At 39.8% G+C, this 23,901-nt stretch overlaps 1 protein-coding gene across 2 annotated transcripts in view; it reads left to right on the forward strand.

Annotated features, from left to right (window-relative positions):
- Positions 1 to 23,901, forward strand: part of hgfa (hepatocyte growth factor a) — a 26,833-nt gene continuing 2,932 nt past the window's right edge. Inside the window, exons 1-17 of one of the 2 annotated variants that reach the window (XM_047389207.1) lie at positions 1 to 169; positions 6,036 to 6,195; positions 6,351 to 6,463; positions 7,045 to 7,159; positions 12,958 to 13,100; positions 13,281 to 13,401; positions 13,569 to 13,687; positions 16,844 to 17,015; positions 17,105 to 17,256; positions 18,517 to 18,610; positions 19,690 to 19,829; positions 21,540 to 21,572; positions 21,769 to 21,877; positions 21,972 to 22,046; positions 22,145 to 22,282; positions 23,424 to 23,530; positions 23,641 to 23,774. In XM_047389207.1, coding sequence (XP_047245163.1) covers positions 106 to 169; positions 6,036 to 6,195; positions 6,351 to 6,463; positions 7,045 to 7,159; positions 12,958 to 13,100; positions 13,281 to 13,401; positions 13,569 to 13,687; positions 16,844 to 17,015; positions 17,105 to 17,256; positions 18,517 to 18,610; positions 19,690 to 19,829; positions 21,540 to 21,572; positions 21,769 to 21,877; positions 21,972 to 22,046; positions 22,145 to 22,282; positions 23,424 to 23,530; positions 23,641 to 23,774 — 1,989 coding nt within the window. In that variant the 5' untranslated portion in view covers positions 1 to 105. The remainder of the gene's footprint in view (positions 170 to 6,035; positions 6,196 to 6,350; positions 6,464 to 7,044; positions 7,160 to 12,957; positions 13,101 to 13,280; positions 13,402 to 13,568; positions 13,688 to 16,843; positions 17,016 to 17,104; positions 17,257 to 18,516; positions 18,611 to 19,689; positions 19,830 to 21,539; positions 21,573 to 21,768; positions 21,878 to 21,971; positions 22,047 to 22,144; positions 22,283 to 23,423; positions 23,531 to 23,640; positions 23,775 to 23,901) is intronic. The other variant, XM_047389208.1, reaches the window with a different exon arrangement.

The raw sequence follows: 23,901 nt of genomic DNA on the forward strand, positions 1-23,901 counted from the left end.
CGAGTCTCCTGCAGATCATCAGATTCTCTGGACCTGAACCGGCAGCCGCGTCAGTCGCTCTGTTGATCCGGATTCTAATCTGATCCCTAAAGTCTGGACCCAACCATGAGTGCAAGCGTATGGATTTATCAGGTTTTGGCGTGCATACTGGTGATTTTTGTCAATATAGGTAAGAATTGTAGAGCCTGGATTCTAGTGCATGTTAGATTTGTTTTTAGATTAAAGTTAGAAAAACTAAAATTGTAAATGTAAAAATGTAAATGCATTTTACTTTATGTTATAAATATCCATGAATTTCAAATATTATGCTAAAGTTCTAATATCTGAAAGTGGCTCCTCATTTCCTATTAAAATAAATAAAATAAAAAATCATTGTCAAGATGACAACTCTGTACAATATTTCTTCATTTTAAATTGTGCATCTTATAATTTCAATTGCTTCATCTAACCCTCTCAAATGTCCCAACAATTCAGTTTACGAAACGTTTTAACTGCAAATAGTTTGATGGAGTTGACTGCATGGTTCTAATTATAGCTCGTAGTACTGCATAAAACCAAAGCACACTTTGGCCACTTCTTTACAAACACATCAGCTGATATTATTGCTTTCCCCTCAAAGACTTTTTAATACTCAAACAATTCTTCAGTCCAGTAACAGACTCTGACACTGAGCTGCAGAGAAGATGCCTAAAATATGCATTCCACCCGGCTCCACCTAAATGTATCCAAATGAGCCTCAAATAAATTGTGGATTATCTGATGACTTTACAGATTGTCCCCGCTTATATCTTTCCAGCTAAAAAGGTCAACAAGTAAAGCACTGGATCTGTAGTTACCACCTTCAGGGTTGTTGACCCTGACCTCTGACCAAGCCAGAGGTGGGACTGTGGTGTTTGTGCACTTAGGTAGAATAGAAGATGTGTTAAAAAGAGCAAGAAAAGTGGAATTACAAAGAAGGGAGTGTGTGTGTGTGTGTGGTAGATTGGGGTGGAGGGGTGTTAACATCTGGCTGCTTTATACTCCAGCACATTTGCACCCTCCAAAACAGATGTATTGTCTGCTTAATTCCCAGACAGACTAGCCTGCTTTTTTTCCTGTTTTATGCATTGCAAATCCCTGAAACGTGATTATGAAACAGCCACAAAAAATGTTGGTATTCACACAGGTGAATAATTTTTGAATGGAGGGAAATTAACATACTGTGGGGTTACTTTTCTTCAGCAGGAACAGGGAAGCTGGTCAGATACAGGGCAGATCTGGAATAAAACCTACTTGAGACTGCAAAAGGCTATAGACTAGGTTAGAGATTCACCTTCCAGCAGGACAACAGCCCTAAACATGTAGCCAGATCACGATGTTAGAAAGGTGTTAGAATGGCCCATTTACAATTCATACCTAAATCCAAGTGAGAATCTGTCAGAAAAACTATTACATTGATCTGCATAGACTGTCTCCATCGAATCTGACTTGTCTTGAGTTGTTTTGAAGTTCTATTTGCAGTTTGCTGCAAAGCTATGTAGGGGACACAGCCCACATGTGGAAAAATGTGCTCAGGTCAGACTTTTTGGCCTACATGCAATGCACAGTGTGTGAGAGAAAACTAACACTGCTTATCCCGCTCAAAAGACAATTCCCACTGTAAAAAACGATGGTGGCAGCATCATGGTGTGGAGTTGTTTTTCTTTGGCAGGCAAATGGAAGCTTGTCAGACTTGCTTGGGAAGATAGTTCAGCTGTACAGAGGACTGTGCTGGGAAAAGAAAAAACCTTTTCGAGGCTGGAACATACTTGAGACAGGGGTTAGGCTTCACCTTTTAGCAGGACAAGGAGATTGAACAGCCAGAGCTATAATTGAATGGTTTAGCTCAAGTCACATGCATGTGTTAGACTGGTAGAGTCAAACAGTCTTCATTTAAAGTAAATGTTCTTGCAGAAGGTCAAATAGTCAGTCCTCCATTGTTTCCCCATCTACATTTTTCAAACTAAACTCAAACCTGTTCCTCTATTATGTCCGCCTCTTCTCATTAAATCCCTTCGCTCTCACCCCCTGAGCACCTTTTATCCTTATCCTCATGCTTCAGCAAAATGCTTCGGAGATGTGTGGAGATAGCAGGGGTCTGAGTGCAAGGAGAGGAAGAGACTAAGTGAAATCTAATTGAGCGGCCTGGCCAGACATCAGGGCTGGAACAACACGGTGATGACTGCCAGATGTGGTCCAGTGGAGCCCAAACATTAATAACATGTCCTCCCCTAAAACCATTTTCAACCACGACAAGCCTCTAAACGGTCCACAGTTTACAGTATCCTAAGTACACACGCAGCATCTTGTGTTGGGTCTTGGCACGGGGGCATGTGGCTGACTGTAACTCGGTAGCAAAAGATTTTCCTGGATGATTTATATCTCACTTGCCTTTAATTATAAACTTAAAGTTTAAAGGTGGTGGTGAGCACTAGAGAACTACAGTTGCGGGAGAACTCAATCCGACTAAAGGGAGAATTTTTTTTGTTTTCCCAGAGCAGGTAAAAATGACAAAATGTTCATCTTAAAATATGATTCTGTCCCATTTCTGAACCCCCTGTGATCCCATGTGCATTGTGCCACATTTTTGCAATGATTGACTTCTCTTTTGATGTGCCAAAGAAACTGCTCTCAACAAAGCTCTATAAATAAGGCAAGAATGAAATACAATGGCTCCATTTGCTCCGCCAACAGCTTGATGGTTCATTTTCCACACATACTGTGTTTTTTCTTACATTTCCAAAAGCCAAGAGGCTATACTTTCACATCATACATAAAGATCTATTTTTATTAGAAATTCTGATTGAGTTCTGATTGCTCAATATAAAAAAATAAACTAAAAGTCAGCATTGTAAAACAGCAGGACTTATAAGTCCTTACCAACTCTTACAAAATCATGAATGTAAGATTATGAAATTGCTTTCTGTAGGAGCCGTGAAAACTCATAAATAGAACAGTAACTTAAAACTATAGCGTTCCAAATATGACAAAATGAGGGGAAAAGCCAACTTTAGCCTGTAAAATATGAGATATATTTGCATTAGGTTATATGGTGCAGCATATAAGCCTGTTAACAGGTGTCACTCTCCTTCTTTGTCTGTCCACACAGCTAAAGTTGCAACTACTACATTATGTAGTTTTGTAGAATATTTGTTGGAGAAAATGGCACCAAATAACAAAGTGCAATTCTAAAGGTCTGCTCTGACAGGAATTTGCCAGCCGCCTTAGATATCAACATTACTTTTACTATTGAGCCAACAGTTTGTTCCAAACCTACTCCTTAAATTCTGAGAATTTGGTGCTTTAGAAGTGCCAAACTGGCTTTAGAATGTCGGGGAAGGACTGTGGGTCGGACCAAAGCGCAGACAAGAGCTCGGTAGCCGCATCATAGTTACTTCCTTGTTTATTCATAAAAGTTCAAAAGGTAACAAAACACACTGCAGGGATGAAACAAGGACTAGATCAAAACTTGCGCAAACCTGCAGGAACTCATAGCAAGGCATAGCATAGTCCAAACGAAGCATAGGTATCCAAAGCGTAGCATAAACGAAGCATGAACAAAGCATAGACATAGAAACGTAGCATAAACGAAGCATAGACATCACCGACATAGAAACAAGGAACCAGCGAGGAACTAAACAAACAGAACAACTAATATACACAGAGCACAGAGAGGGGAACAAAAGGCAGGTAATCAAAGAAACAGGGAACAGGTGAAACAAATACAAAGGCTGAGGATGGGTGAAAGGACTAAAACAGAAAACACAAACTAAGCAAGAGAATAAATCAAAGGAGGAAATAAAGAACTAGAATAACTATGAACTAAAGTAAACAGAGAAACTAGAGGGGAACATAGAAACAATAACTTAAGAAATAAACAAAGAGCCACAAGGAGAATCAAAATTACAAAATAAGCCATCAAATCCAAAATGTCACTCCAAGACATAGAAGTGCCAAACCAACTGCAAATACGTGTCCACAACTATGCAGTAAATAGGTTAACCCAAATCAATTAATTCACTACAACTCAACAATCACAACTAAGATCGCACAATATGTGGTGAGGCAATAACCGGTATCATAGATGTTTTGCTGTTGAAAGTGAAAAAGTATTTTGGGTGGTGATAAAATAAACAGAGCACAAGTTGAGACTTGTTTTACAAATACCTGTAATGCTTGATTTGAGTATAAGAAGAGAAGTCTGTTAACTTTTAGTAAGTTAACTGAGATTCTCGTTTAGCTGCAGGTGCTCAGTAATACGTGTTCTGCACTGCAAGGTCAATCTGGGTCACAACTGTTATAAGGTACTTCCTCAACCAGTTAGAATATGTTATTGCACTATGATACTTTCTCTGGAAAGTAACTTTAAGTAAGTGTTTGCCATTAGCTGACTTAATGTGTACTATGCGGAACATCCTGGAAACTTAAAAGCTACTGTTGAAACTTGCCAGATATTTTCCTTAAACTTTCATAGGCCCTACAGATTACTCTCCAGGAATTTGACCAGGTACTTTTCGCAACTTAGCAGGAACTTTTCAGAATCTTCCGTGGGTCTTACTAATTAGTTTCCCAAAGCATATTATCAGGTTCCTGGAACTTAAGTTCCAGAAAGGTAACCTCTAAGATCAAGGCAAATACCTTGCAGATTCTGGGAATGTTACCCTTTAAAATCTCCTCATAACACAGCCCAGTTCTTGAAGGTACCTTGTAATTTATGTTTAAAGTAACCAGCAAGTTCTAAAAAGCACCTGTTTTGGATAGTGCCTGGTAAGTTTCAAGAAAGTAACCACTAAATCCAGAAAATTATGGACTATATTATTAACTTCGAATAAGGTCTCGATGACCGAAAGGTTCTGCTATAACACTGAAGGAATATTCCTTTGAGCTAAATTGTGAAAAGAGGTCTTACTCCTTGTCCAATCAACATGTGGTTGAAATAAGCAAAGCTGTCCACATTGGGATAAAGACATATGGCCAAAAACGCGTTAAAAAGAAAGTTGAATAATATGGATCAATGACTACCTTTGGAAGTCACCCTAAGCTATGTTTAGCAAACATCTCCAAACAGGGTAACTAACTAAGAAAGGTTTTGCCATTAGTTGATAATGATTTATAAAGATAGTCACAAAATACTCCAATCTCAAATATAAGGTAATTTAATTGTATGTTGTTCTCTAAAATTTTGTATTACGTCCTTTTTCCACTTATTTTGGTTCTAATGCTATTTTGGCCAGTTGACTAATAAAATACTACAGATTTATGCTGATTTATGCCCTAATCAAACCAAATTGTCCTGCTGGGAGACATTTGATAAATGGTAAAATGGCCTGCACTTGTTCTTTATCTGCGCTTTATGTAGTCAGAGGAACCCAAAGCACTTTACACTACAATCAGTCATTCACCCATTCACACACTGACAGTGGTAGGGTACATTGTAGCCACAGCTGCCATGTGGCAGACTGAAAGAAGTGGGGCTGCCATACAATCGCCACCACTGGGCCCTCCGACCACCATCAGCAGGCAAGCCGGGTGAAGTGTCTTGCCCAAGGACAGAATGACTAAGAAGGACAGATCGGGGATTTGACCAGGCAACCCACCGATTACAGAATGACACCCTACCACCATCGCCACCCCCACTTGCTTACAACAGACTATGAATATAGGAATATAGAACAATACTTCAAACCATCTGTTGTCAAAGTGGGTACCTAACATCCCCATGGCAGGTACTAATTGACGCATGGTCAGTACGAAATGTGCTGTTGGTTTTGACAGATGGTTTTGAACGAAACTGCAAAGATAGCTAATGGTAAAAGGGCAAAGGCGCCAGTACCCTGCCTACGTCCTTACTGCAAGATCAATGCGTAGCACTTCGTTCATTACATTTGAATTAATTTACCCCAACTGTGCCAACAATCATATGGGTTTAAATTTGTAAGTCTGAAGGATAATGTAAATTAAATTATTTTGAATGAGCACTCTTATAAAAATCAAATCTCTGTCTGCTTATATTTTAGGTTGCTTTCAAAACCCTCGTCGTCAGTCTTTGCAAATGTATGAAAAGAGTGAGAGCTACATGCTGCTTTGCACAGACTGTTCTCAGACTCCATTGATACAAAAGAGCCGCTCACAGGAACACTGTGCGCGAAAGTGCAAGATGAAAAACTTCAGCTGCAGGTGAGTCACAGTTTATGTTTCCGTGTTTCTCTGAACTCACTTCCCCACGTCCATGTTCCCCTCGCTGCTGCTATCCTATGAGTCTAGTAGTATTTACATATTTTTGTTGTTTATCATTTGGTCATCTTTCAACTACTTCCCGTGTGTCTCCACAGAGCTTTCAACTATCAAAGGCAACTCAAGAAATGCCACCTTCTTCCTTTTGACCGTTTCACCCACGGTGTGCAGAAGCAGGCCAACATCAACTTCACTTTGTATGAAAAAAAAGGTAAATGTTATCATTTTCAAAGTCATGTCAGTGCTTTTCTCATGAGAACAGCAAGAAGTGGAGGATTTGCGCAAGTTGTTTGTAGTGGTGACACATATGTGATAGCTCGTCCAGCGTTTAAGGTGTTTGCTTTCCTTGTTGACATATTAGAAGATGTGAATCTTTTCACAGCCAACAGTTTAATCATTCTGGTGTTGAGAGCCAATGCTTAAACATGTTGCAGGCCTAAGTGGAGCATAAATAAAAGAAACCCTTATTGTTTACAGCAAACATGGCGGAGCTTTGCTTAAAGTGCAAGCTGTGGAATCTAGCACTTTAGAATTTATAGCAGAATTTACAAAAGCTCCCCTCTGTGACATTTAATGAACTTCAGGGACTTGTGTGCTTTGGAAATAAGATACAAGCTGGGAGATAACTAAATGTTCTCAGGAGAAATATTTCCTTTTGACCATACTTGGGCAACTATGTCTGAATTTGGTTATGGCAATTCAACTTTTAATCACCTGTATAAAGTGGCACAATGACAGAACACATTCATGGCTGGATTTCTGCAGATGTTTCTTATACCTTTGTTCTTTCAGAATATGTCAGAGAGTGTATCAGTGGCACCAAGGACAACTACAGAGGGAGGAGGTCTTGGACGAAGTCAAACATCACTTGCCAAGCTTGGTCTGATAATAACATTAATGAGCACACGTGAGTCTTCTTTGTATTCTGATATCTAACAGAAAGTTAATACTGCTTTGTTTAAATCAAAGTGCTGTCAAAAATATTTGACTGCTCATTTCTTTAGCTTTTGCCATTTCTGCCACACTAGATGTTTTAGCTCATCAAGCAAATTATGATTTATTTTTAAGGGGGAAGGATTTCCTAAAAAATGTATCCTAGTGTGAAAATTAAAGGACCTCCTGAACGTTCATATACATCCCAGTAGTGAAAAACTGTCATCAAGCGTTTGTGATTACTAGCAGTGAGGCTTAAAAATCGTGGGTCATTCTCTTTCTCAGAATTGTTTTAATTCAGCCACACTGGAGGGTTTTTTGACACGAATTGCGTTCTCCTTCAGGATGTTCTTGTAGGTAGCAGAATTCATTATCACAATACCCATACCATGTTTAACTCTTGGTTTGATGCTCTGTGTTACCAGAAAGGTGTGTCACTTGGGACACACCTTTCAAAAAGTTCTGCTCTGATCTTGTCAGTCCACTGAATATTTTCTCTAATCTTTGGAACCCTAAAAATGTTTTTGGGAAAATGTGAGACACGCCTTTGTGTTCTTTTTGGTCAGTGATGGTTTTGGCCTTGGAACTTTCCCATGGATGCAAATTGATGCTCGGTCTCTTTTATTTTTATTTATTTATTTATTTTTTTATTGTGAGCATTTGTCCTGAGGAAAATGAGTCCTTCAATGCTTCAGATGTTGCTAAGGGGATTTTTGCAACCTCCTGGATCAGTGTTTGATACATAATTGGAGTTATTTTGGTCGGCTCCTGAAAAGGTTTGGCACTGTTCTGTATGTTCTCCATTTGTAAATGATGGCTCTAACAGTTGTTCTCTGGAGTCCCAAAGCCTTAAAAATGGCTTTTCAACCCTTTCAAGCCTGACAGATGTCAGCGACTTTTTCTCATCTGTTCTTGGATTCCTTTAGGTCTTGGAGGTGATGTGTTGATTTTTGAGATTTTTTTAAAATCTGTATGGGGCAAATACTTTTTCACTGCACTGTGATTGTATTTAGTCACTGACCCATTGTTTAGTGTGATTATTTAATATGATGAATAATTCCAGATAATCACCTATCACTTTAAAGGCCTGTTGCCTTGCTCGATATCGTCTTAATCATACACTTCCTCTTGCTAAAATCCTGTAGATTGAAACCAAAAGGTTTCAAAGCTCGCATCGTTTTTAGGCTTCCAGCTACTTCCAGGATGCTCCTTGTATTTTCCTCTGTGCCTGATACTAAACAGACCTCAGTATCTGATTTATTGTTGCTCAGTTCATCCCCTTCCACCCCGGGGGTTAAGGGAAGGTGGAGGCTCAGAGACCGTTGAACGTTTATCCAGAGTTAAGTCAGATTTCTTTCAACACATGTAGGGATGTCCTCCTCATTGACTTTTTGTTTTTTACTTTGCCAGAGGCCATCAGGTGTATCCCATAGATGTTTTCTCTCAGCTACAGTATGGCAAGATCAGTGACTCTCCAGAGATGGACCTTTGCCAGCTTCTCATTAGCAGTGCTCATTAGTTACAAGATATTTTAACTGTGGCAGAGAGGGGATTTGGGAGAAGGGGTAATAACAGTTTGAAGAGGTGCAGAGTGAATAATAGAAGCAAGACAGAATAAAATAAGGACGGTGCAAAGATTTACAGACTGAAGTTTGTTTTTTTTGTCTGATATCCAGCTAAGTTCACTGAGTTACAAGCATATTGAGAGAATATACAGGTTTGCTTACAATTAAAACAGATTGCAGTATGGTTACTCTCCTCTCCCATTCTTCCCCAATCCTGTCATCACTTTCCACAAGCAGTGTTTAACATTGGGAAACCTTTGTCATTGTTTATTTGACACATGGTCTCCATGCTCTACTCAAATAGAAGTGGACCTCTAATGTCAAATTTTCAAGGGGTGAGTGAGAGATTAACAGAAGGAAGATTTACTACCAATGTGAGGTTGCCTAACATAGGACTGTCGCTCTTTGGCAGAATTACCACCCTAAGGAACAATGTACCGTTTGAGGTTCAGGTAACTATTATTTTGATGCTTGACTGGTAGGGAGGTTCCCTTCAAGAAGTGGGGCACCTGTTGTCTTTGTGTTTGATGTTTTAACTGCAAGAAATGCTAGCCTGGAAAATGTGCAACTTCTTATTTTACATAAGGACATAAAGTTGTTTCAACCTGCTAAAACCAGTGGAAATCCACATATTTGTGAAATCAGTTTAATAATACTTTAAGCTTCAAAAAAAGACAATAAGTGTGAATGACATCTAAATGTTTTAGCACTGCTTAGTAACTGTAATCTTTGCATATGAATCTGTTTGGTTAAAAGCAGATGTTATAATGTTTCAGTCAAAACAGGCTTAATTACTTCGAAAGTAGAGCACATGTTTCTGCCCAGTATTTTAAATAAAAGGAAATGAACACAGTAAGAAATAAAAGCAAAGCTAAAGCTGGTAAAAAAAAAATTTCCCTTCTAATATTTTCAATGAAAAGAAAGTGAAAACGCTGGAAATGTTGGTAAATATTATTGAGCTTTAAAAACATAGGCAGACTACCCTTGGTAGAGCCATATACTCTAAATTAAGTTACTAATAATTAGTTAGCTTTAACTTTACCTGATATTCGCTACTCAGTGCTAAAGCTGATGGAACATGTTTGTCCTTGTGAACGTTTTCAGTTAAATGAAAGTGAAAACAGAGGGAATTGTGGGCAATTTTAATAAGCTATAAATGTTTGTATGCACACTTAACATACATTTGGATAGAGCTTTGCTTCCTAAGTTGCTAAGCTAATGTACACTGCTCAAAAATATAAAGGGAACAGTCAAATAACACATCCTAGATCTGGATGAATGAAATATTCTCATTGAATACTTTGTTCTGTACAAAGTTGAATGTGCTGACAACAAAATCACACAAAAATCATCAATGGAAATCCAATTTATTAACCAATGGAGGCCTGAATTTTGGAGTCACACACAAAATTAAAGTGGAAAAACACTGTATGCCTGTATGACATCCCTACAACGCCTGGACATGCTCCTGATGAGACGGCGGATGGTCTCCTGAGGGATCTCCTTCCAGACCTGGACTAAAGCATCCGCCAACTCCTGGACAGTCTGTGGAGCAACGTGACGTTGGTGGATGGAGCGAGACATGATGTCCCAGATGTGCTTAATCGGATTCAGGTCTGGGGAGCGGGCGGGCCAGTCCATAGCTTCAATGTCTTCATCTTGGAGGAACTGCTGACACACTCCAGCCACATGAGGTCTAGCATTGTCCTGCATTAGGAGGAACCCAGGGCCAACCGCACCAGCATATGGTCTCACAAGGGGTCTGAGGATCTCATCTCAGTACGTAATGGCAGTCAGGCTACCTCTGGCGAGCACATGGAGGGCCGTTGGGCCATCCAAAGAAATGCCACCCCACACCATTACTGACCCACTGCTAAACCAGTCATGCTGAAGGATGTTGCAGGCAGCAGATCGCTCTCCACGGTGTCTCCAGACTGTGTCACGTCTGTCACATGTGCTCAGTGTGAACCTGCTTTCATCTGTGAAGAGCACAGGGCGCCAGTGGCAAATTTGCCAATCCTGGTGTTCTCTAGCAAACGCCAAGCGTCCTGCACGGTGTTGGGCTGTTAGCACAATCTCCGTTTGTGGACGTCGGGCCCTCATATCATCCTCATGGAGTCTGTTTCGTCCTGTTTGTGCAGACACATGCACATTTGTGGCCTGCTGGAGGTCATTTTGCAGGGCTCTGGCAGTGCTCCTCCTGTTCCTCCTTGCACAAAGGCGGAGGTAGCGGTCCTGCTGCTGGGTTGTTGCCCTCCTACGGCCTCCTCCACGTCTCCTGGTGTACTGGCCTGTCTCCTGGTAGCGCCTCCAGGCTCTGGACGCTACGCTGACAGACAGAGCAAACCTTCTTGCCACAGCTCACATTGATGTGCCATCCTGGATGAGCTGCACTACCTGAGCCACTTGTGTGGGTTGTAGAGTCCGTCTCATGCTACCACGAGTGTGAAAGCACCACCAACATTCAAAAGTGACCAAAACATCAGCCAGAAAGCATAGGTACTGAGAAGTGGTCTGTGGTCCCCACCTGCAGAACCACTCCTTTATTGAGTGTGTTTTGCTAATCGCCAAAGATTTCCCCCTGTTGTCTATTCCATTTGCACAACAGCATGTGAAATTGATTGTCAATCAGTGTTGCTTCCTAAGTGGACAGTTTGATTTCACAGAAGTTTGATTCACTTGGAGTTATATTGTGTTGTTTAAATGTTTCGTTTGTTTTTTTGAGCAGTTTATTTGTCCCTTTGAAGTCATTAGTGCATCTGAAATTTATTTCAGACATTTTGCAGCAGTTACTTCAGGCCTTGATTTCATCTTCTGCGTTATTCAAAATCAAGCCAATATGTGTCGTTGCCTCAAAGAAGGAAGCATGTGTGCACAGTGTCTGCCTGCACTCCAATGTGAACAGACTTTGGCAAAATGATGAATAACTGGCCAACATCTGTTAGCAAAGCATCATTACAGCTAACTTGCTCCCATGCTCCAGCCTTTTTCAGTCACCCTAAACCTTTTTCTTAAAGGAAACTTGTGATTCAATTTCTAAATTAACAATACAGCATTTCTGAAACAGTCCTATAGTTATACAAAACAGATGTAATCTTTGGCCCTAGGCAGAGATCTGTGCTGTTTTGGAACAATTGTTTTGTTTTAGTTCCATGCATAAAAGAGAAGTTGCAGTTGGATCTGTCACAATTGTATTATGACATGTAGGTATGACCTTGGGGTTGGAAGCTCTTTATTACATTCTTTTGTTTATTTATTTTTTTACTAAATTAAATAGTTAAGATTAGTTCCATTGTGGGATGGAATGATGCTTTGCATGATTATTGAGACCTTGCAAGAGTCTCACAGAGTCTATACAATAGACCCAGGGTGAAGTGTTTGGACAAGTTACTGAAGGAAGGACTTTGCATGTTTTTCAGCGTGTTACTAGTTGAACAAGAATTTCAACATTTTTTTTATGTTCTCTTTCTCTTAGCTCCTTATCATTTGTTTCAATTTACCCTTCTTTGGTACAGTACACCTTAAGATTCCTCCTCTGTTGTCTGTCATTATCTTGTGGTCTCCATAAATCAGAAGGTGTTGACGTGCCAGTTTCTTATGCTGAAGATGAATTTCACACAGTGTCCATTTAGCTTGGGGGATTCCTAATCACCCCTTCTTTGTTAAACCACATTTGCTTGAGATGCTTCGTTTTATTTCTAACACTTTCCTTGACACTAATGTGGTGTAACAGTTGACAGAGAAGAATTAGCTTTAAATGCACTCAAAGGTAACCAGCAAAGGAGCTGCTCAGGCTGCTTCCGCTGCCCCGTAGCGGAATTCTGCTCTGCTGGTGGTTGCCGTACTGTGACATTCAAGCTGTTTCACACTTCACAGAGTCTGAAAATGGCATTAGTAATGTGATTATGCAAAAGGTGCTAGAGGTATTGATGACTTGGTTTGCATTTGATTGCTATGAGAGATCAAGTCAGAATGTAAAGAAGTGTAACCTACTCTGAGTGCAGGTGCTTAAATTTCAGAGTTATGCATATAACATAATTAAGTTTCACTAAGAATTTATTTGGATTGTTGTGGACTGCAGTGGCAGGCGATGTGATACTAAAAACATGGCTGCTACAGCCAAGTGTGCAAGCACTCCTGCAAATGTATTTATACAGCTTATAGTATCAGTTAACACCTTCAGCAATGTCTGTCTGTTCCCCGTTAGGTTTAACCCAGACAGGTACCGAATGCAAGACTTGAGGGAAAACTTCTGCCGGAATCCCAACAACGATCCTGGTGGTCCGTGGTGTTACACCACAGACCCCAATGTACGATCTGAGGAGTGTGGCATACCACAGTGTTCACAGGGTAAGACGAAATATCATCTGTGGACAAAATGTTTCAGATTAAATAAAGCCAAAATGGAGAGGCGCTCAAGAGTTTAATTAATGTTTGTGTGGTGTATTAGTTTCTCTAAGTCATAGGTTTTGTTTGGATTCCTGAAAAGGGGAAACAATGTTTTGATAATTGTTGTTTCTTTGTTGGCAGACGTTTGTATGAGGTGTAATGGAGAGGATTATCGGGGCAAAGTGGACCAAACAGAAAGTGGCAAGGAGTGCCAGAGGTGGGACTCAAAATGGCCTCATGCACACCAGTTTCAGCCCAAAAAGTAAGTTGAAAACCACAACGTTGATCGTTCTCACAGACACCAGCACACACCCATGACAGATTCTTGAATAAAGACGCTAATGCTCAAGAGAGGTAGACCTCACCAGTTGTTATGACTTACTTCCCACCCCACTTCCTTTTGTCCCGGTTTTCACTTTGTTCCTACAGGTATCGAAATAAAGACTTAAGGGACAACTATTGTCGTAACCCCAATAATCGTCTGCGGCCCTGGTGCTACACCATGGATCCCAGAACTCCGTGGGAGTACTGCAGCATCACTGTGTGTGGTAAGGGTATTTTATATCCTCAACTGGGAGTTATGTTGAGTAAAGTCTTCAAAGAAACTTAGAAAAGCTCAAATGATTGTTTTTGCTGTGATTTATGACTTTGTTGGCAATCTTTTTCAACATCTTTCATCCTCCTAACCTTCAAACAGTATGTGTCACACAATTGGGAATCTGTTAAAGGACTTAGAAGTAGACATAGCCATGAGGGCCATTTTGTTTGGTTTTGTATCACCAGCAGGTTTTATCATTGAAGTTATTGCATACAAGACTTTGGTGGTTTTGGTGGTTGTCTGAGAATACAGTTCCACAATGGGGAGTCGTGCAAGTTGCTGTTTAATGTGGTGTTTGACTTCACATCCTTCTTCCTCAACAAGGAACAGCAAATAAGTAGTTCGTAACTGGGGTCAGCTGCCTGAATAAAGAGCTTGAAAATTGGAGGGTAACAATAAAAGCCACTATACTAACATGCTTCACATTCAGTGTCTTCTAAAGCTGTAAATACCCCTTGAACTTTCTCATAGTTTGCCACCTTACAAACCCAAATGTGAAAACATTCTGTTGGGATTTTATGTGATAGACCAACACAAGTAATGCTTAAATGGTGTCTAATACCCCTAGATAAAATCCAGCGCAACCAACTGCCTCCAGAATTCCCCTAATTAGTGAAGGCCTCAGAAGTTTAATGAACAAACAGCCTAATGAAGACCAAGGGGCACCACAGACAGGTTAGAGATAAAGTTATGGATAAGTTTAAAGTCGAGTTAGGTTAGGGTTGAGGGCTATACAACCTACAAATGTGGCCATTATGAATAAATGGCAGGAAAAAAAGCCACTGTTGAGAGAAAGCCATAACAGGTCCTGTTTGCAGTTTGTCACAAGCCATTAAGGACTCATGGCATGACATGTGGTAGAAGGTGCCCTGGTCAGATGGGACCAAAAGTGAATTTTTTGGCCTACATACACAGCGCTGTTTGTGGTGACAAATTAACACCCAGAACACACCATAGCCATGGTGAAACATGGTAGTGACAGCAGCATGCTGTGGGGATGCTTTTCTTCAGCAAACACAAGGGCGTTAGTTAGACTTGACAGATGGAAAGATGGAGCTTTAAGCTTTTCTGTCCAAAGCTTACAGAGATATTGCAAAATACTTGTAACTGTAGTTGCAACAGAAGGTGTTTCTACAAAGTATTGACTCAGGCAGACTGAACCATGTATCGCTTTCTTTTCACTTCATAATTGTGCACTACTTTGTGTTGGTCTATCATCTAAAATCCCCCCAAATACATTGAAGTTAGTGGTTGTAATGTGACAAAATGTTAAAAGGTTTGACAGACATGAAGACGTTTGCAAGGCAGTGAGGGCTCTGAAGGCCACAGAAGTTGTTATAGTGGCATGAACGTTGGGTTCGAATCACAACATATAGAGACAATCTAATGTGAAAGGAGGAAAGCGATTGCAGATGCTTCCTCCTGGGGCTCAGGGGGTCAGTGAGTGGTGTGATGAACATGAAAATGATGTGAATCATATGCTATGGCCCTCACAGACACTAGGCTTCAGCCTAACTTAACAGCAGTGGGAGAATTTAGACTTTCTGACATCTCAGGCAGGGCTCTGTCTTCTATAATTGCAGCACAAATTGAGACTAGATCTGTTAGAAAATTGTATTTCATCAAAAGTAAATGGAAATATTTTAGGAGAAACCCTACAGACCCACAGTTGTCACACACCCATCATAAATTATTAGGGTAGAGGTGAATAATATAACTTCACTTGACTCAGATTACATTTGGCTTTCTGTGTTAGATTTGTACCTTTTGATGGCATTTGATGTTCAGAAGTAATAGAGGAACGGAATAAATATATAAACATTGAAGATCTAAAGAAGTTAATGTTTTTTGCAAATTCTTTCTTTTTTCAGTCAAAAATCTTAGAAATGTTCCGATGTGCGCATCCTCACACACACACGTCTGTCTTTCTCTGTCCGTCAAATACAAACACACATTCACTTTACATTACAACTTATGATTTACAGCGAGGGTGGAGGTTCTCCAATTGTCCAGATGTGTTCATCCCACAATGCCTTGCCTCAGAAAGATAAAAACCACTGACCTGTACTGTGTGGAGCACACAGACACTGGCATGCGTTACATCAATCCAAAGAATCCTTCTCTTCCAACCGCCTTTTCGTTTCTGCCTCAAAACATTCCCATTCCTCCTCCATCTTCCCTCATCTCATCTGTCAAAGGCTAAAGAAACAAGGACAGGGATCCAGAGGGGAGAAGGTGCTCTCTGTGCACAGATACCCCTGCACTGCTAAAAGCTAAATTCCATCTGAAAATGTTTGAAATAGTTTGTTGATGGTTGAAGTGGCCCAAAGCTGACTGGTAACAGTGCAAAAGATTTTGTGCCCTGTGAACTACTTCACATTTTTTCAAATTACAAAAACAAACTTGAATGCAATTTATTAAGATTTTATGTAATATATCCACATAAAGCAGCACAAAATTTCAGGGTCAGAGATGGTTTTCAAATATTTTAACAATCTGACAAGTGTGACATTTTTTCTTCAGCCTCTATGGATTAATACTTTGTAGAACCACATTTCCCTGCATTTCCAGCTGCAATCTTTTGGGGGGTGTTTCTGCCCACTTTGCACATGGAGAGACTAAAGATTTTGCCCATTCTTCTTTTGCAAAATAGCTCAAACTCAAATTGGAGGCACAGTATCTTTCAACATCGATTAAGGTTTAAGTTACATGAATACTTTTGGAAGGTCCGGCTGATGGCATATGCTTTGCCTAAGACACATATTTTTTTGCAGAATTAGAAGGTATTATTATTATCAGATTACATGGATTTTTACAATAGTAACAGAGCTGTTTTAAGCAAATTGAATAATTAATGCTTGTGGAAATCCCTGTGTGCAAGAATGTGTGGCACCACTGTTATGAGAGTTTCCTATGCCAAAAGCAGCATAGAGGGAGTGCTACTGTTTTTGTTCATCTGTCTCCAGGTTACAAATGACACATTCTTTTGATGATTACCATCCCATCTCCCTTCTTCACTTCCTCCCTCATTCTTCTGTTAGAATTCATCTAGTGACTTTCCCTTCTTTCTCATGGCTAAAGTCCCAGCAACATTTTTCTCTTGCAGACTCAGAGCCCAGTGAGGACACTGATGTCAACACAACACTGTCCTGCATCCAGGGGGACGGCAAAAATTACAGAGGCACGATGAATATCACTCCAGAGGGGGTGACATGTCAGCGGTGGGACTCCCAGTTCCCCCACAACCACTCTTTTCTTCCTATAAACTTTAAATGCAAGTGAGTGATGGGAAGAAAAAGAGAACTGATTAAATCAAATAACTTAGCTGTAAACATTACAGTCATCAGCATCATCATTTAAATTGTAGCCAATGTGTTTGTTACAGAGACCTCCGGGAAAATTACTGCCGCAACCCTGATGGAGCAGATTACCCATGGTGCTTCACGACAGACCCTAATCAGAGGATTGCCAAATGCACCCATATCTCCAGATGTGATGCAGAAGCCATGGCAAAAATAGGTAAATTGCTTTTACATTTTAAATACACATTTTATTTCCTTCTACTTTAAATACAAGGTCAATTCATTTTTATTATTTAAATAGCATATGGCCTTTTTCTTGTTTTCCTCTGAAAAGTTGTAAAAAGCACAAATAAAAGAAATTGTTAAAACAAAACAGTAGTACTTTGTTTTTTATTTGTGAAATGAAAAGGACCAAATTCTACATATATGTGGCTGGCAAAAGGCAATTGCATTTCCTTTCATTATCTCTGTTAACTAGCTTATAGACAGACACTTCCATCAGAGCCATGAAACCGGTCTGTTGGTCTTGATTTCTCAGTATTTCAAGTGTCGTTTTTCATCTTCATGCACCTTGGAAGTAGGGGAAGTTTCAGATTATAGACTTTTTTTATTGTCCATTTTCTAAGCTACATTCAAAATTAGAATGTTTTTAAGAAGCAACTATTAAGCACTTTCTCTTCCAGCCATCACTCAACCGCAAATAGTCTTTTAGTATGGTACCTAGAATCTAAAGTAAGTCATTATTATATTCCGATCTTTGTATTTTTAAAACAAGGGAAGGGAGTTAGCTGTGGGAATGTGAAGTTTAAGTTTACATAGAGCTGTTTCCCCCTCTGTCCTGTTTAGCTGAGCTGGTTGTAGCAATGATCTATTCAAATAAGAAACATGTTTTTAAATTTTTGTTCATGAACATCAGAAGCAACAAATGGCAATAGTCTTGTAATTTGTAAAGAAAATGCAATTTTTTTAAACTAAAGAACATAATTCAAATACCAAACTGCAGATGCTTAAAGTCACATGTCATGTTTTTGCTAAATTACCCAGACATTTTCTATATCACTCTCACAGGACTGAGCCCCTTGGCAGCACACTGCCCTATGAATTCCATTTCGCACAAGAGCAAAAACACCAGACTTTGGCAACAGTGCTTGCTGTCGTTTCCCATGTTCCCCTGCTCTGCATTTCAGAAGACCACACATTGCATTTACTACAGACCCTCTTGTTTTAGAACAGACATAGTTTAATTGAAGTTTAAATCTTCTGTTATATGTGAGAAGCCCTAGTTACACAGGCTGTCGTCAACACTGAACTGGTCCAAACCGCGAAGGGGAACATGTTTTTGTTTTTCTTTGTATGTGTGCTTCTAGGCTCCGTCGAAATTCAGGTGTTTTCGAAACTGCAAGACTCAGTTATGTTTGGCACTCTAGTGGAACTTTATTGAGATTTCGCAAAATAACTCAAACCTGCTCCTCCCCAGAGTGTTACGAAGACAATGGAGAGATGTACCGGGGCACCTTATCGACAACTCGATCAGGAATTCCGTGTGCAGACTGGTCACCTCATATAAACAGGTAACAAAGTAAAAAGACCTTGAAATTTATATCATGTGATACAGACGTTTTTCAGTGGACAAGTGTTTACAGTTACATTCCCATCGCTTTGTGAAAGTGTCTTCAATATTAATGAAGCTAAGCAGTGAAAACAAACAGTGAAAGGAAATCAGGGGTTCCTTGGGGGTCAGTACCAGGTCTAATTATTATTCATCCAGCTGATGAGAGGAAACCCCAGGGTGCTCCCTGAGTGACCCACCCTCACTAAGACGTTGCTTATTTTAGGGCCTGTTGCTTTATGCTAAAGCCAGGCTGTTGGATTTACTTAATTTACAAGAATTTTAAAAGCCAGAATGGCACAGACAGATGGACATGTTCCAGAACCGACCCCTGACCCCAGGAAGTGCTTTCTGAGGAGAACAGATCAAAGCCAATCAGCTCCCTCGCATAGACTGCAGCCAGCAAGTCTACACCGCTCAAAGTTAAGGGTCATCCTAGGGAAAACTGCTGAGAGCTACAGCTTGTTTAACATTCTCCTGGGAAATGGAATTATCTTCACCCCCTGACAAATTGTTGCCCTTCGCTTGGCATTACTTTTGTGCCTGTGTCCAAATCCCTGCCTCGTAATTACTTTTTGAGGATATTTTGGTTATCTGAGAAGATTACATTTAATTCTTGTACAGCCAAGTGGCAAAAAGACACATGATTAGATGTGAATTCCTACCACGAGCACAACCAAATCGTTCCATGGAGGATGTGGCTCCTGTTGGTCTGAGCCCTGCTGAATGCTTAGACTGCATACTTTCATACTCCCTTGAGCACCCTTCAGAAAACTCTGTTTCCTTCTATGTGCTCTGTGCAGCTTAGGCATAGGATTCATTGCACTATAAGAAACCCAGAGTCAAACTTTCCAGGCATAATGGGATTTCTTACAGTGTGAATCTACTGTATGTGCGTGACACAGTGCGTGCAGTATACACATACTTGGTTATTTTTAGAGGGAGAGGGTGTGTATTAATCTTCATGAGAATTGACCTGCTGCTAGCTCTGATACACAAATGCAAATGCAATATGAGAACCTGTATTTGTATGTCTTACAGTGGGGATTCTCACTCTACAATATCCCACGTAGGGCTGGAGAGGAACCACTGCCGGAATCCAGACCGAGACAAACATGGCCCCTGGTGTTACACAAGTCCAAATAACCGCTTAGTCTGGGACTACTGCAAGCTGAAGCAATGTGAGTGAATGAAGTAGTTTCACATATGAAGCAAAATTTCAGAAAGTACAGAGCCAGGATGCTTCTGTTTTCACAAACTTGAAGAGGAACAATTGATGCACCTGTTTCCAGGTATTCCTTAAACTTGCAACAAGCTTAAAACTGAAGCAGATGTAAAACCCACAAAAACAAGTCAGAAAGTGAATTTACCACCACTGACAATTACTATTATTATCAAGCTTTACTGATGGTGGTGACATAATTTGTTGTTAAAGACAGGGGAAACATTTGTGCTAAGCCTAGTTAACCAGCTCTTTAAGAAACAAATATCTTTTAGAAATAAGTCAGAAGCTTAAATTTTAGCAATAATAGTATGCCAGATTTACAAGCGTTGGGAGTATATATTGTGAAAGTTTTTTGCTAGTGACAGAGTGTTTCCCACCCCTGGCTCTGTCATCCTGTCTATGTGTGTTCTTAATGTTTCAAGATATGCATTTTGCTGTCTTTTTCTCACCAGGTACCACACATACAAATAGAATATTTTATAGAATATAGAACAGCATGCTATGTAACGAAGCACAAATAACTAAAGGAGGGCAAGATTCAACATTTGGGTACATTAGTTTGTGATTCTTGCATGCAGGTGCACTGCAACATTTTTCCATTGATGCAGCTTTTATGTCCTGTTTATTCCATGTCATTTAGAGCTTTTTTCCAGACATGTTATGTCCTTTGCTTGATTGCACCTCCAACAGTATGGATGATATTAGTGCAATTGTGGGTAGCAAGTCACATCAGTGAATCTTCATCAATAGGCAATATGTTTAACAGATGTTGAGACATAAAATTTTTTGTTGGAGACATCGTCAAACTAGCTTTTTTATTTTTATGCTAAACTAAACCGTCCAACACTACATGCATAAAATAGTCTTTGGGAAACAAGTCAAAATTATTGACTTTGATAATTATCATGATTTACATTTATTTGGAAAGATAACTTGTATCCAGAGAGAAAATGTTTCTTTTCTTTTCTGTTTTTGTGCTGTGCTAAGCTAACCACCTGTTTACTGTCAAATAGTTTTTCAGAAGCACGTCAGAAGTTTCATTCAGCTATCAAAACGTAACTGGCCCTGAAAGGAGGAATATTATCAAACATAAGAGGTTTTCTTCACAGTTAAAGTTCAAGTTTAAATCAGTATTGCAGGCTGTTGTAACAGCACTGACTGAAAGATTGCGCTGGTGTTGACGTGTGGTGCAATAAATGATATAATTTAGCTTCACAAACTTTTCTAACCACAACAAAGCACAATAATAGCAGTTTCCTTCCACATCTTGTCTGGTGTCTTATGAGATCCTCAAGCTGTGGTTTAGTTTGGCAGAAAATACACATTGCCCAAACAGCTAACAGATGGCAGAACATACTGCCAGTCTTTTATAAAAAAAAAAAAAAAAAAACACTGGTTCCTGGACCCAAACATTTTCTGTGGCTGGTTTTAATCTTGGTGCACTGAAGAGCCTTTTATGAATGGCTGCATAATGATTTCCATAATGTGAAACATGTCTTCCGTGAGGTTTTTAGGTCTTGAACAAATTTATCTGCAGTGTTTGCTGTCAAAGCCTCTGACAATGATTCAGACATGGCGATAAGTCTTTATAAAGTCTGTCGTTTTCTTATGCTGTTCCGTGCTGCTGTGGGGTCTGTTTTTACTATTGTGCTTTTCTTTATATTAGGTGGATCGGTAACAGTGGCTCCTCAACCAAATAGTAAGTATCCATTTTACTCATCTGCTCTCACTAGTCTGGTCCTCCTCCTTGTCATCCTATCTCTGATCTCCTCCCTTATCCTTGTAATTCTTTATGTCAGATCCTTCTGTATTAATTTACCTGGCTAGGCAAATCATATTTTATGGTTGACCTTTCGAAGCTATAATAAACATTGTCAAAATATCTCCATTTACAGATCTAACTAGGCCCAAGATATCATGCTTTGTGCATATAAATACCAGAATAGTCGGAGGACATGAAGTACGAGGAACTGACGGCAGCTGGGTTGTAAGCATCCAAAGAGAGTACGTCCGCTTTTTATTCTTTTGTAGGAATCCCCAATTCTCTAGTTTTGCAAAGCTTTGCCGAGCCCTAAATTATTAATATAAATTTTCTTAGGAAGGTTCATTTGTGTGGTGGCTCACTGATCAGAGAGGACTGGGTTTTAACCGACCAGCAGTGCTTCACATCCTGGTACTGATCCACTTTCTCGTACTTTGCGTAAACAATTTACTCAAGCATGTACTTGTTTTATCTGTGTGACATGCCTTGTCTCTGCATCTCTTTGTCAGTGTTCCTGCTCTTAAGGATTACAGTGTCCAAGTCGGTCTGCGTCACCTTAACGAATCTTCGAGGCGTCCTAGATTGCGGATCTCTCGTCTGATCTGTGGCCCGGAGGGATCCAATCTAGTTATGTTGAAACTAGAGGTGTAAGTACCCAGCTGGTGAAGATGTTTCCATTAATCTATGTAAACTGCTCAGTTTCAAAAAAATGTCTGTCTTATTTTGGGGAAGTTTTTTGGTTTTTCTTTTATGTTTTAGATCTCAATTAATTTATTGCTTTACAAAGAAACCTGGCCCTGTGTGAATAGTCCCTCTTGTTATATCACAAATTAACTTTGATTTTGGGTTTTAAAGCCCTTTTTAAGGTTTTGAGACTTTAGGTATCCATGGTGAGAGCCATTATCCAAAAACAGAAAAAAAAAAAACTGGGACAGTAGTGAACCCTCCCAGGAGTGGTCGGCCTTACCAAAATTACTTCAGTCACAAAACAACCCTGAACAACATCTAAAGCACTGCAGGCCTAACTTGCCTCAGTAAAAGTCAATGTTCGTGCTTCGACAAATAAAAAGTGGCTGGGCAAAAATGACATCCATGGGAATGCTCCAAGAGGAAAACCACTGCTGACCAAAACAAACATGGGCCCCAGTTCAAATTCTAACCCCCCCCCCCCCCAAAAATGAATAAAAAAAATTATCTGTAAGGCTGTTGGGGAAAATATTCTGTGGATTGACAAAACAAAAGTGTAATTTTTCTGGAAAGGTTGTATCCTGTTAAAACTGGAATTTCAGAAAAAGAGAGTTAAACATGTTGGTGGTGTGATGGGCTGGGGCTGCTTTGCTGCATCACAATCTAAACAACTTTCTGTTATGGACTGTACCAGAAAATCCTGTAAGAGAATGTCCAGCCATCAGTTTGACCTCAAGTCCTGCACATCAGCAAATCCACATTTAAATGTTTGAATGTGGCTGGATGAAAACCATTCTGAAACAAAGAGTTGTAAAATTGTTTCTGCAACTCTTCTGCAACTCATTGCCATTTATCAGAAGTACTTGAAGGCATTTGTTGTTGCCAAAGAATGGCACAACCAGTTCGTAGCTTTAAGGGGCATTTACTTTTTTACATAGGGCCAGGTTGGTTTGGAGAGCGTTTTTCCCTTAATAAAAGAAACCATCATTTGAAAGCTGTATTTTGCATTCAATCAGGATATCATTGTCTGATGTTATTTCACAGCACTGTATATATTGATCATCAAATTGTTTGGGTCTGAATTATCATTGTTTGTTTCAGTCCTGCCCCTGTGTCAGAGGGTGCGTCTACGATTCATCTCCCGGTAAAAGAGTGTCACATCACTGAAGGCACCAACTGCACCATGTACGGATGGGGGGAAACAAAAAGTACTGCCTTCCTTCACATTAAAGATGCTTTTAGTGTTTAAGGCTATTAAAGCTCAAAGATTTGTACCCTACAGTATTTAATCATTAATTTTTGTTGTCACCCTCTTCAGATACAGGACTTGATGAAGCTCTGAACTCTGTGACAATGCCCATGGTCGACAATGACATGTGCTCAAAAATCAAAGGGGACACCAAGGAGAGCAGAATATGTGCCGGAGGCAAGATAGGTGAAGGTGTATGTGATGTGAGTGTCTGCTTTGTGTGACTGAAACAGTTTACTTATATAAATGCGGTTCAAATCATCAAATCTGTGCGGTTTCTTACTTTTATTTGTTACACTACAAACGTCAATGTTTTTTTATTGAGATTTA

The sequence above is a fragment of the Girardinichthys multiradiatus genome, chromosome 17 (assembly GCF_021462225.1).
Source record: "Girardinichthys multiradiatus isolate DD_20200921_A chromosome 17, DD_fGirMul_XY1, whole genome shotgun sequence".
Lineage (NCBI taxonomy): Eukaryota > Metazoa > Chordata > Actinopteri > Cyprinodontiformes > Goodeidae > Girardinichthys > Girardinichthys multiradiatus.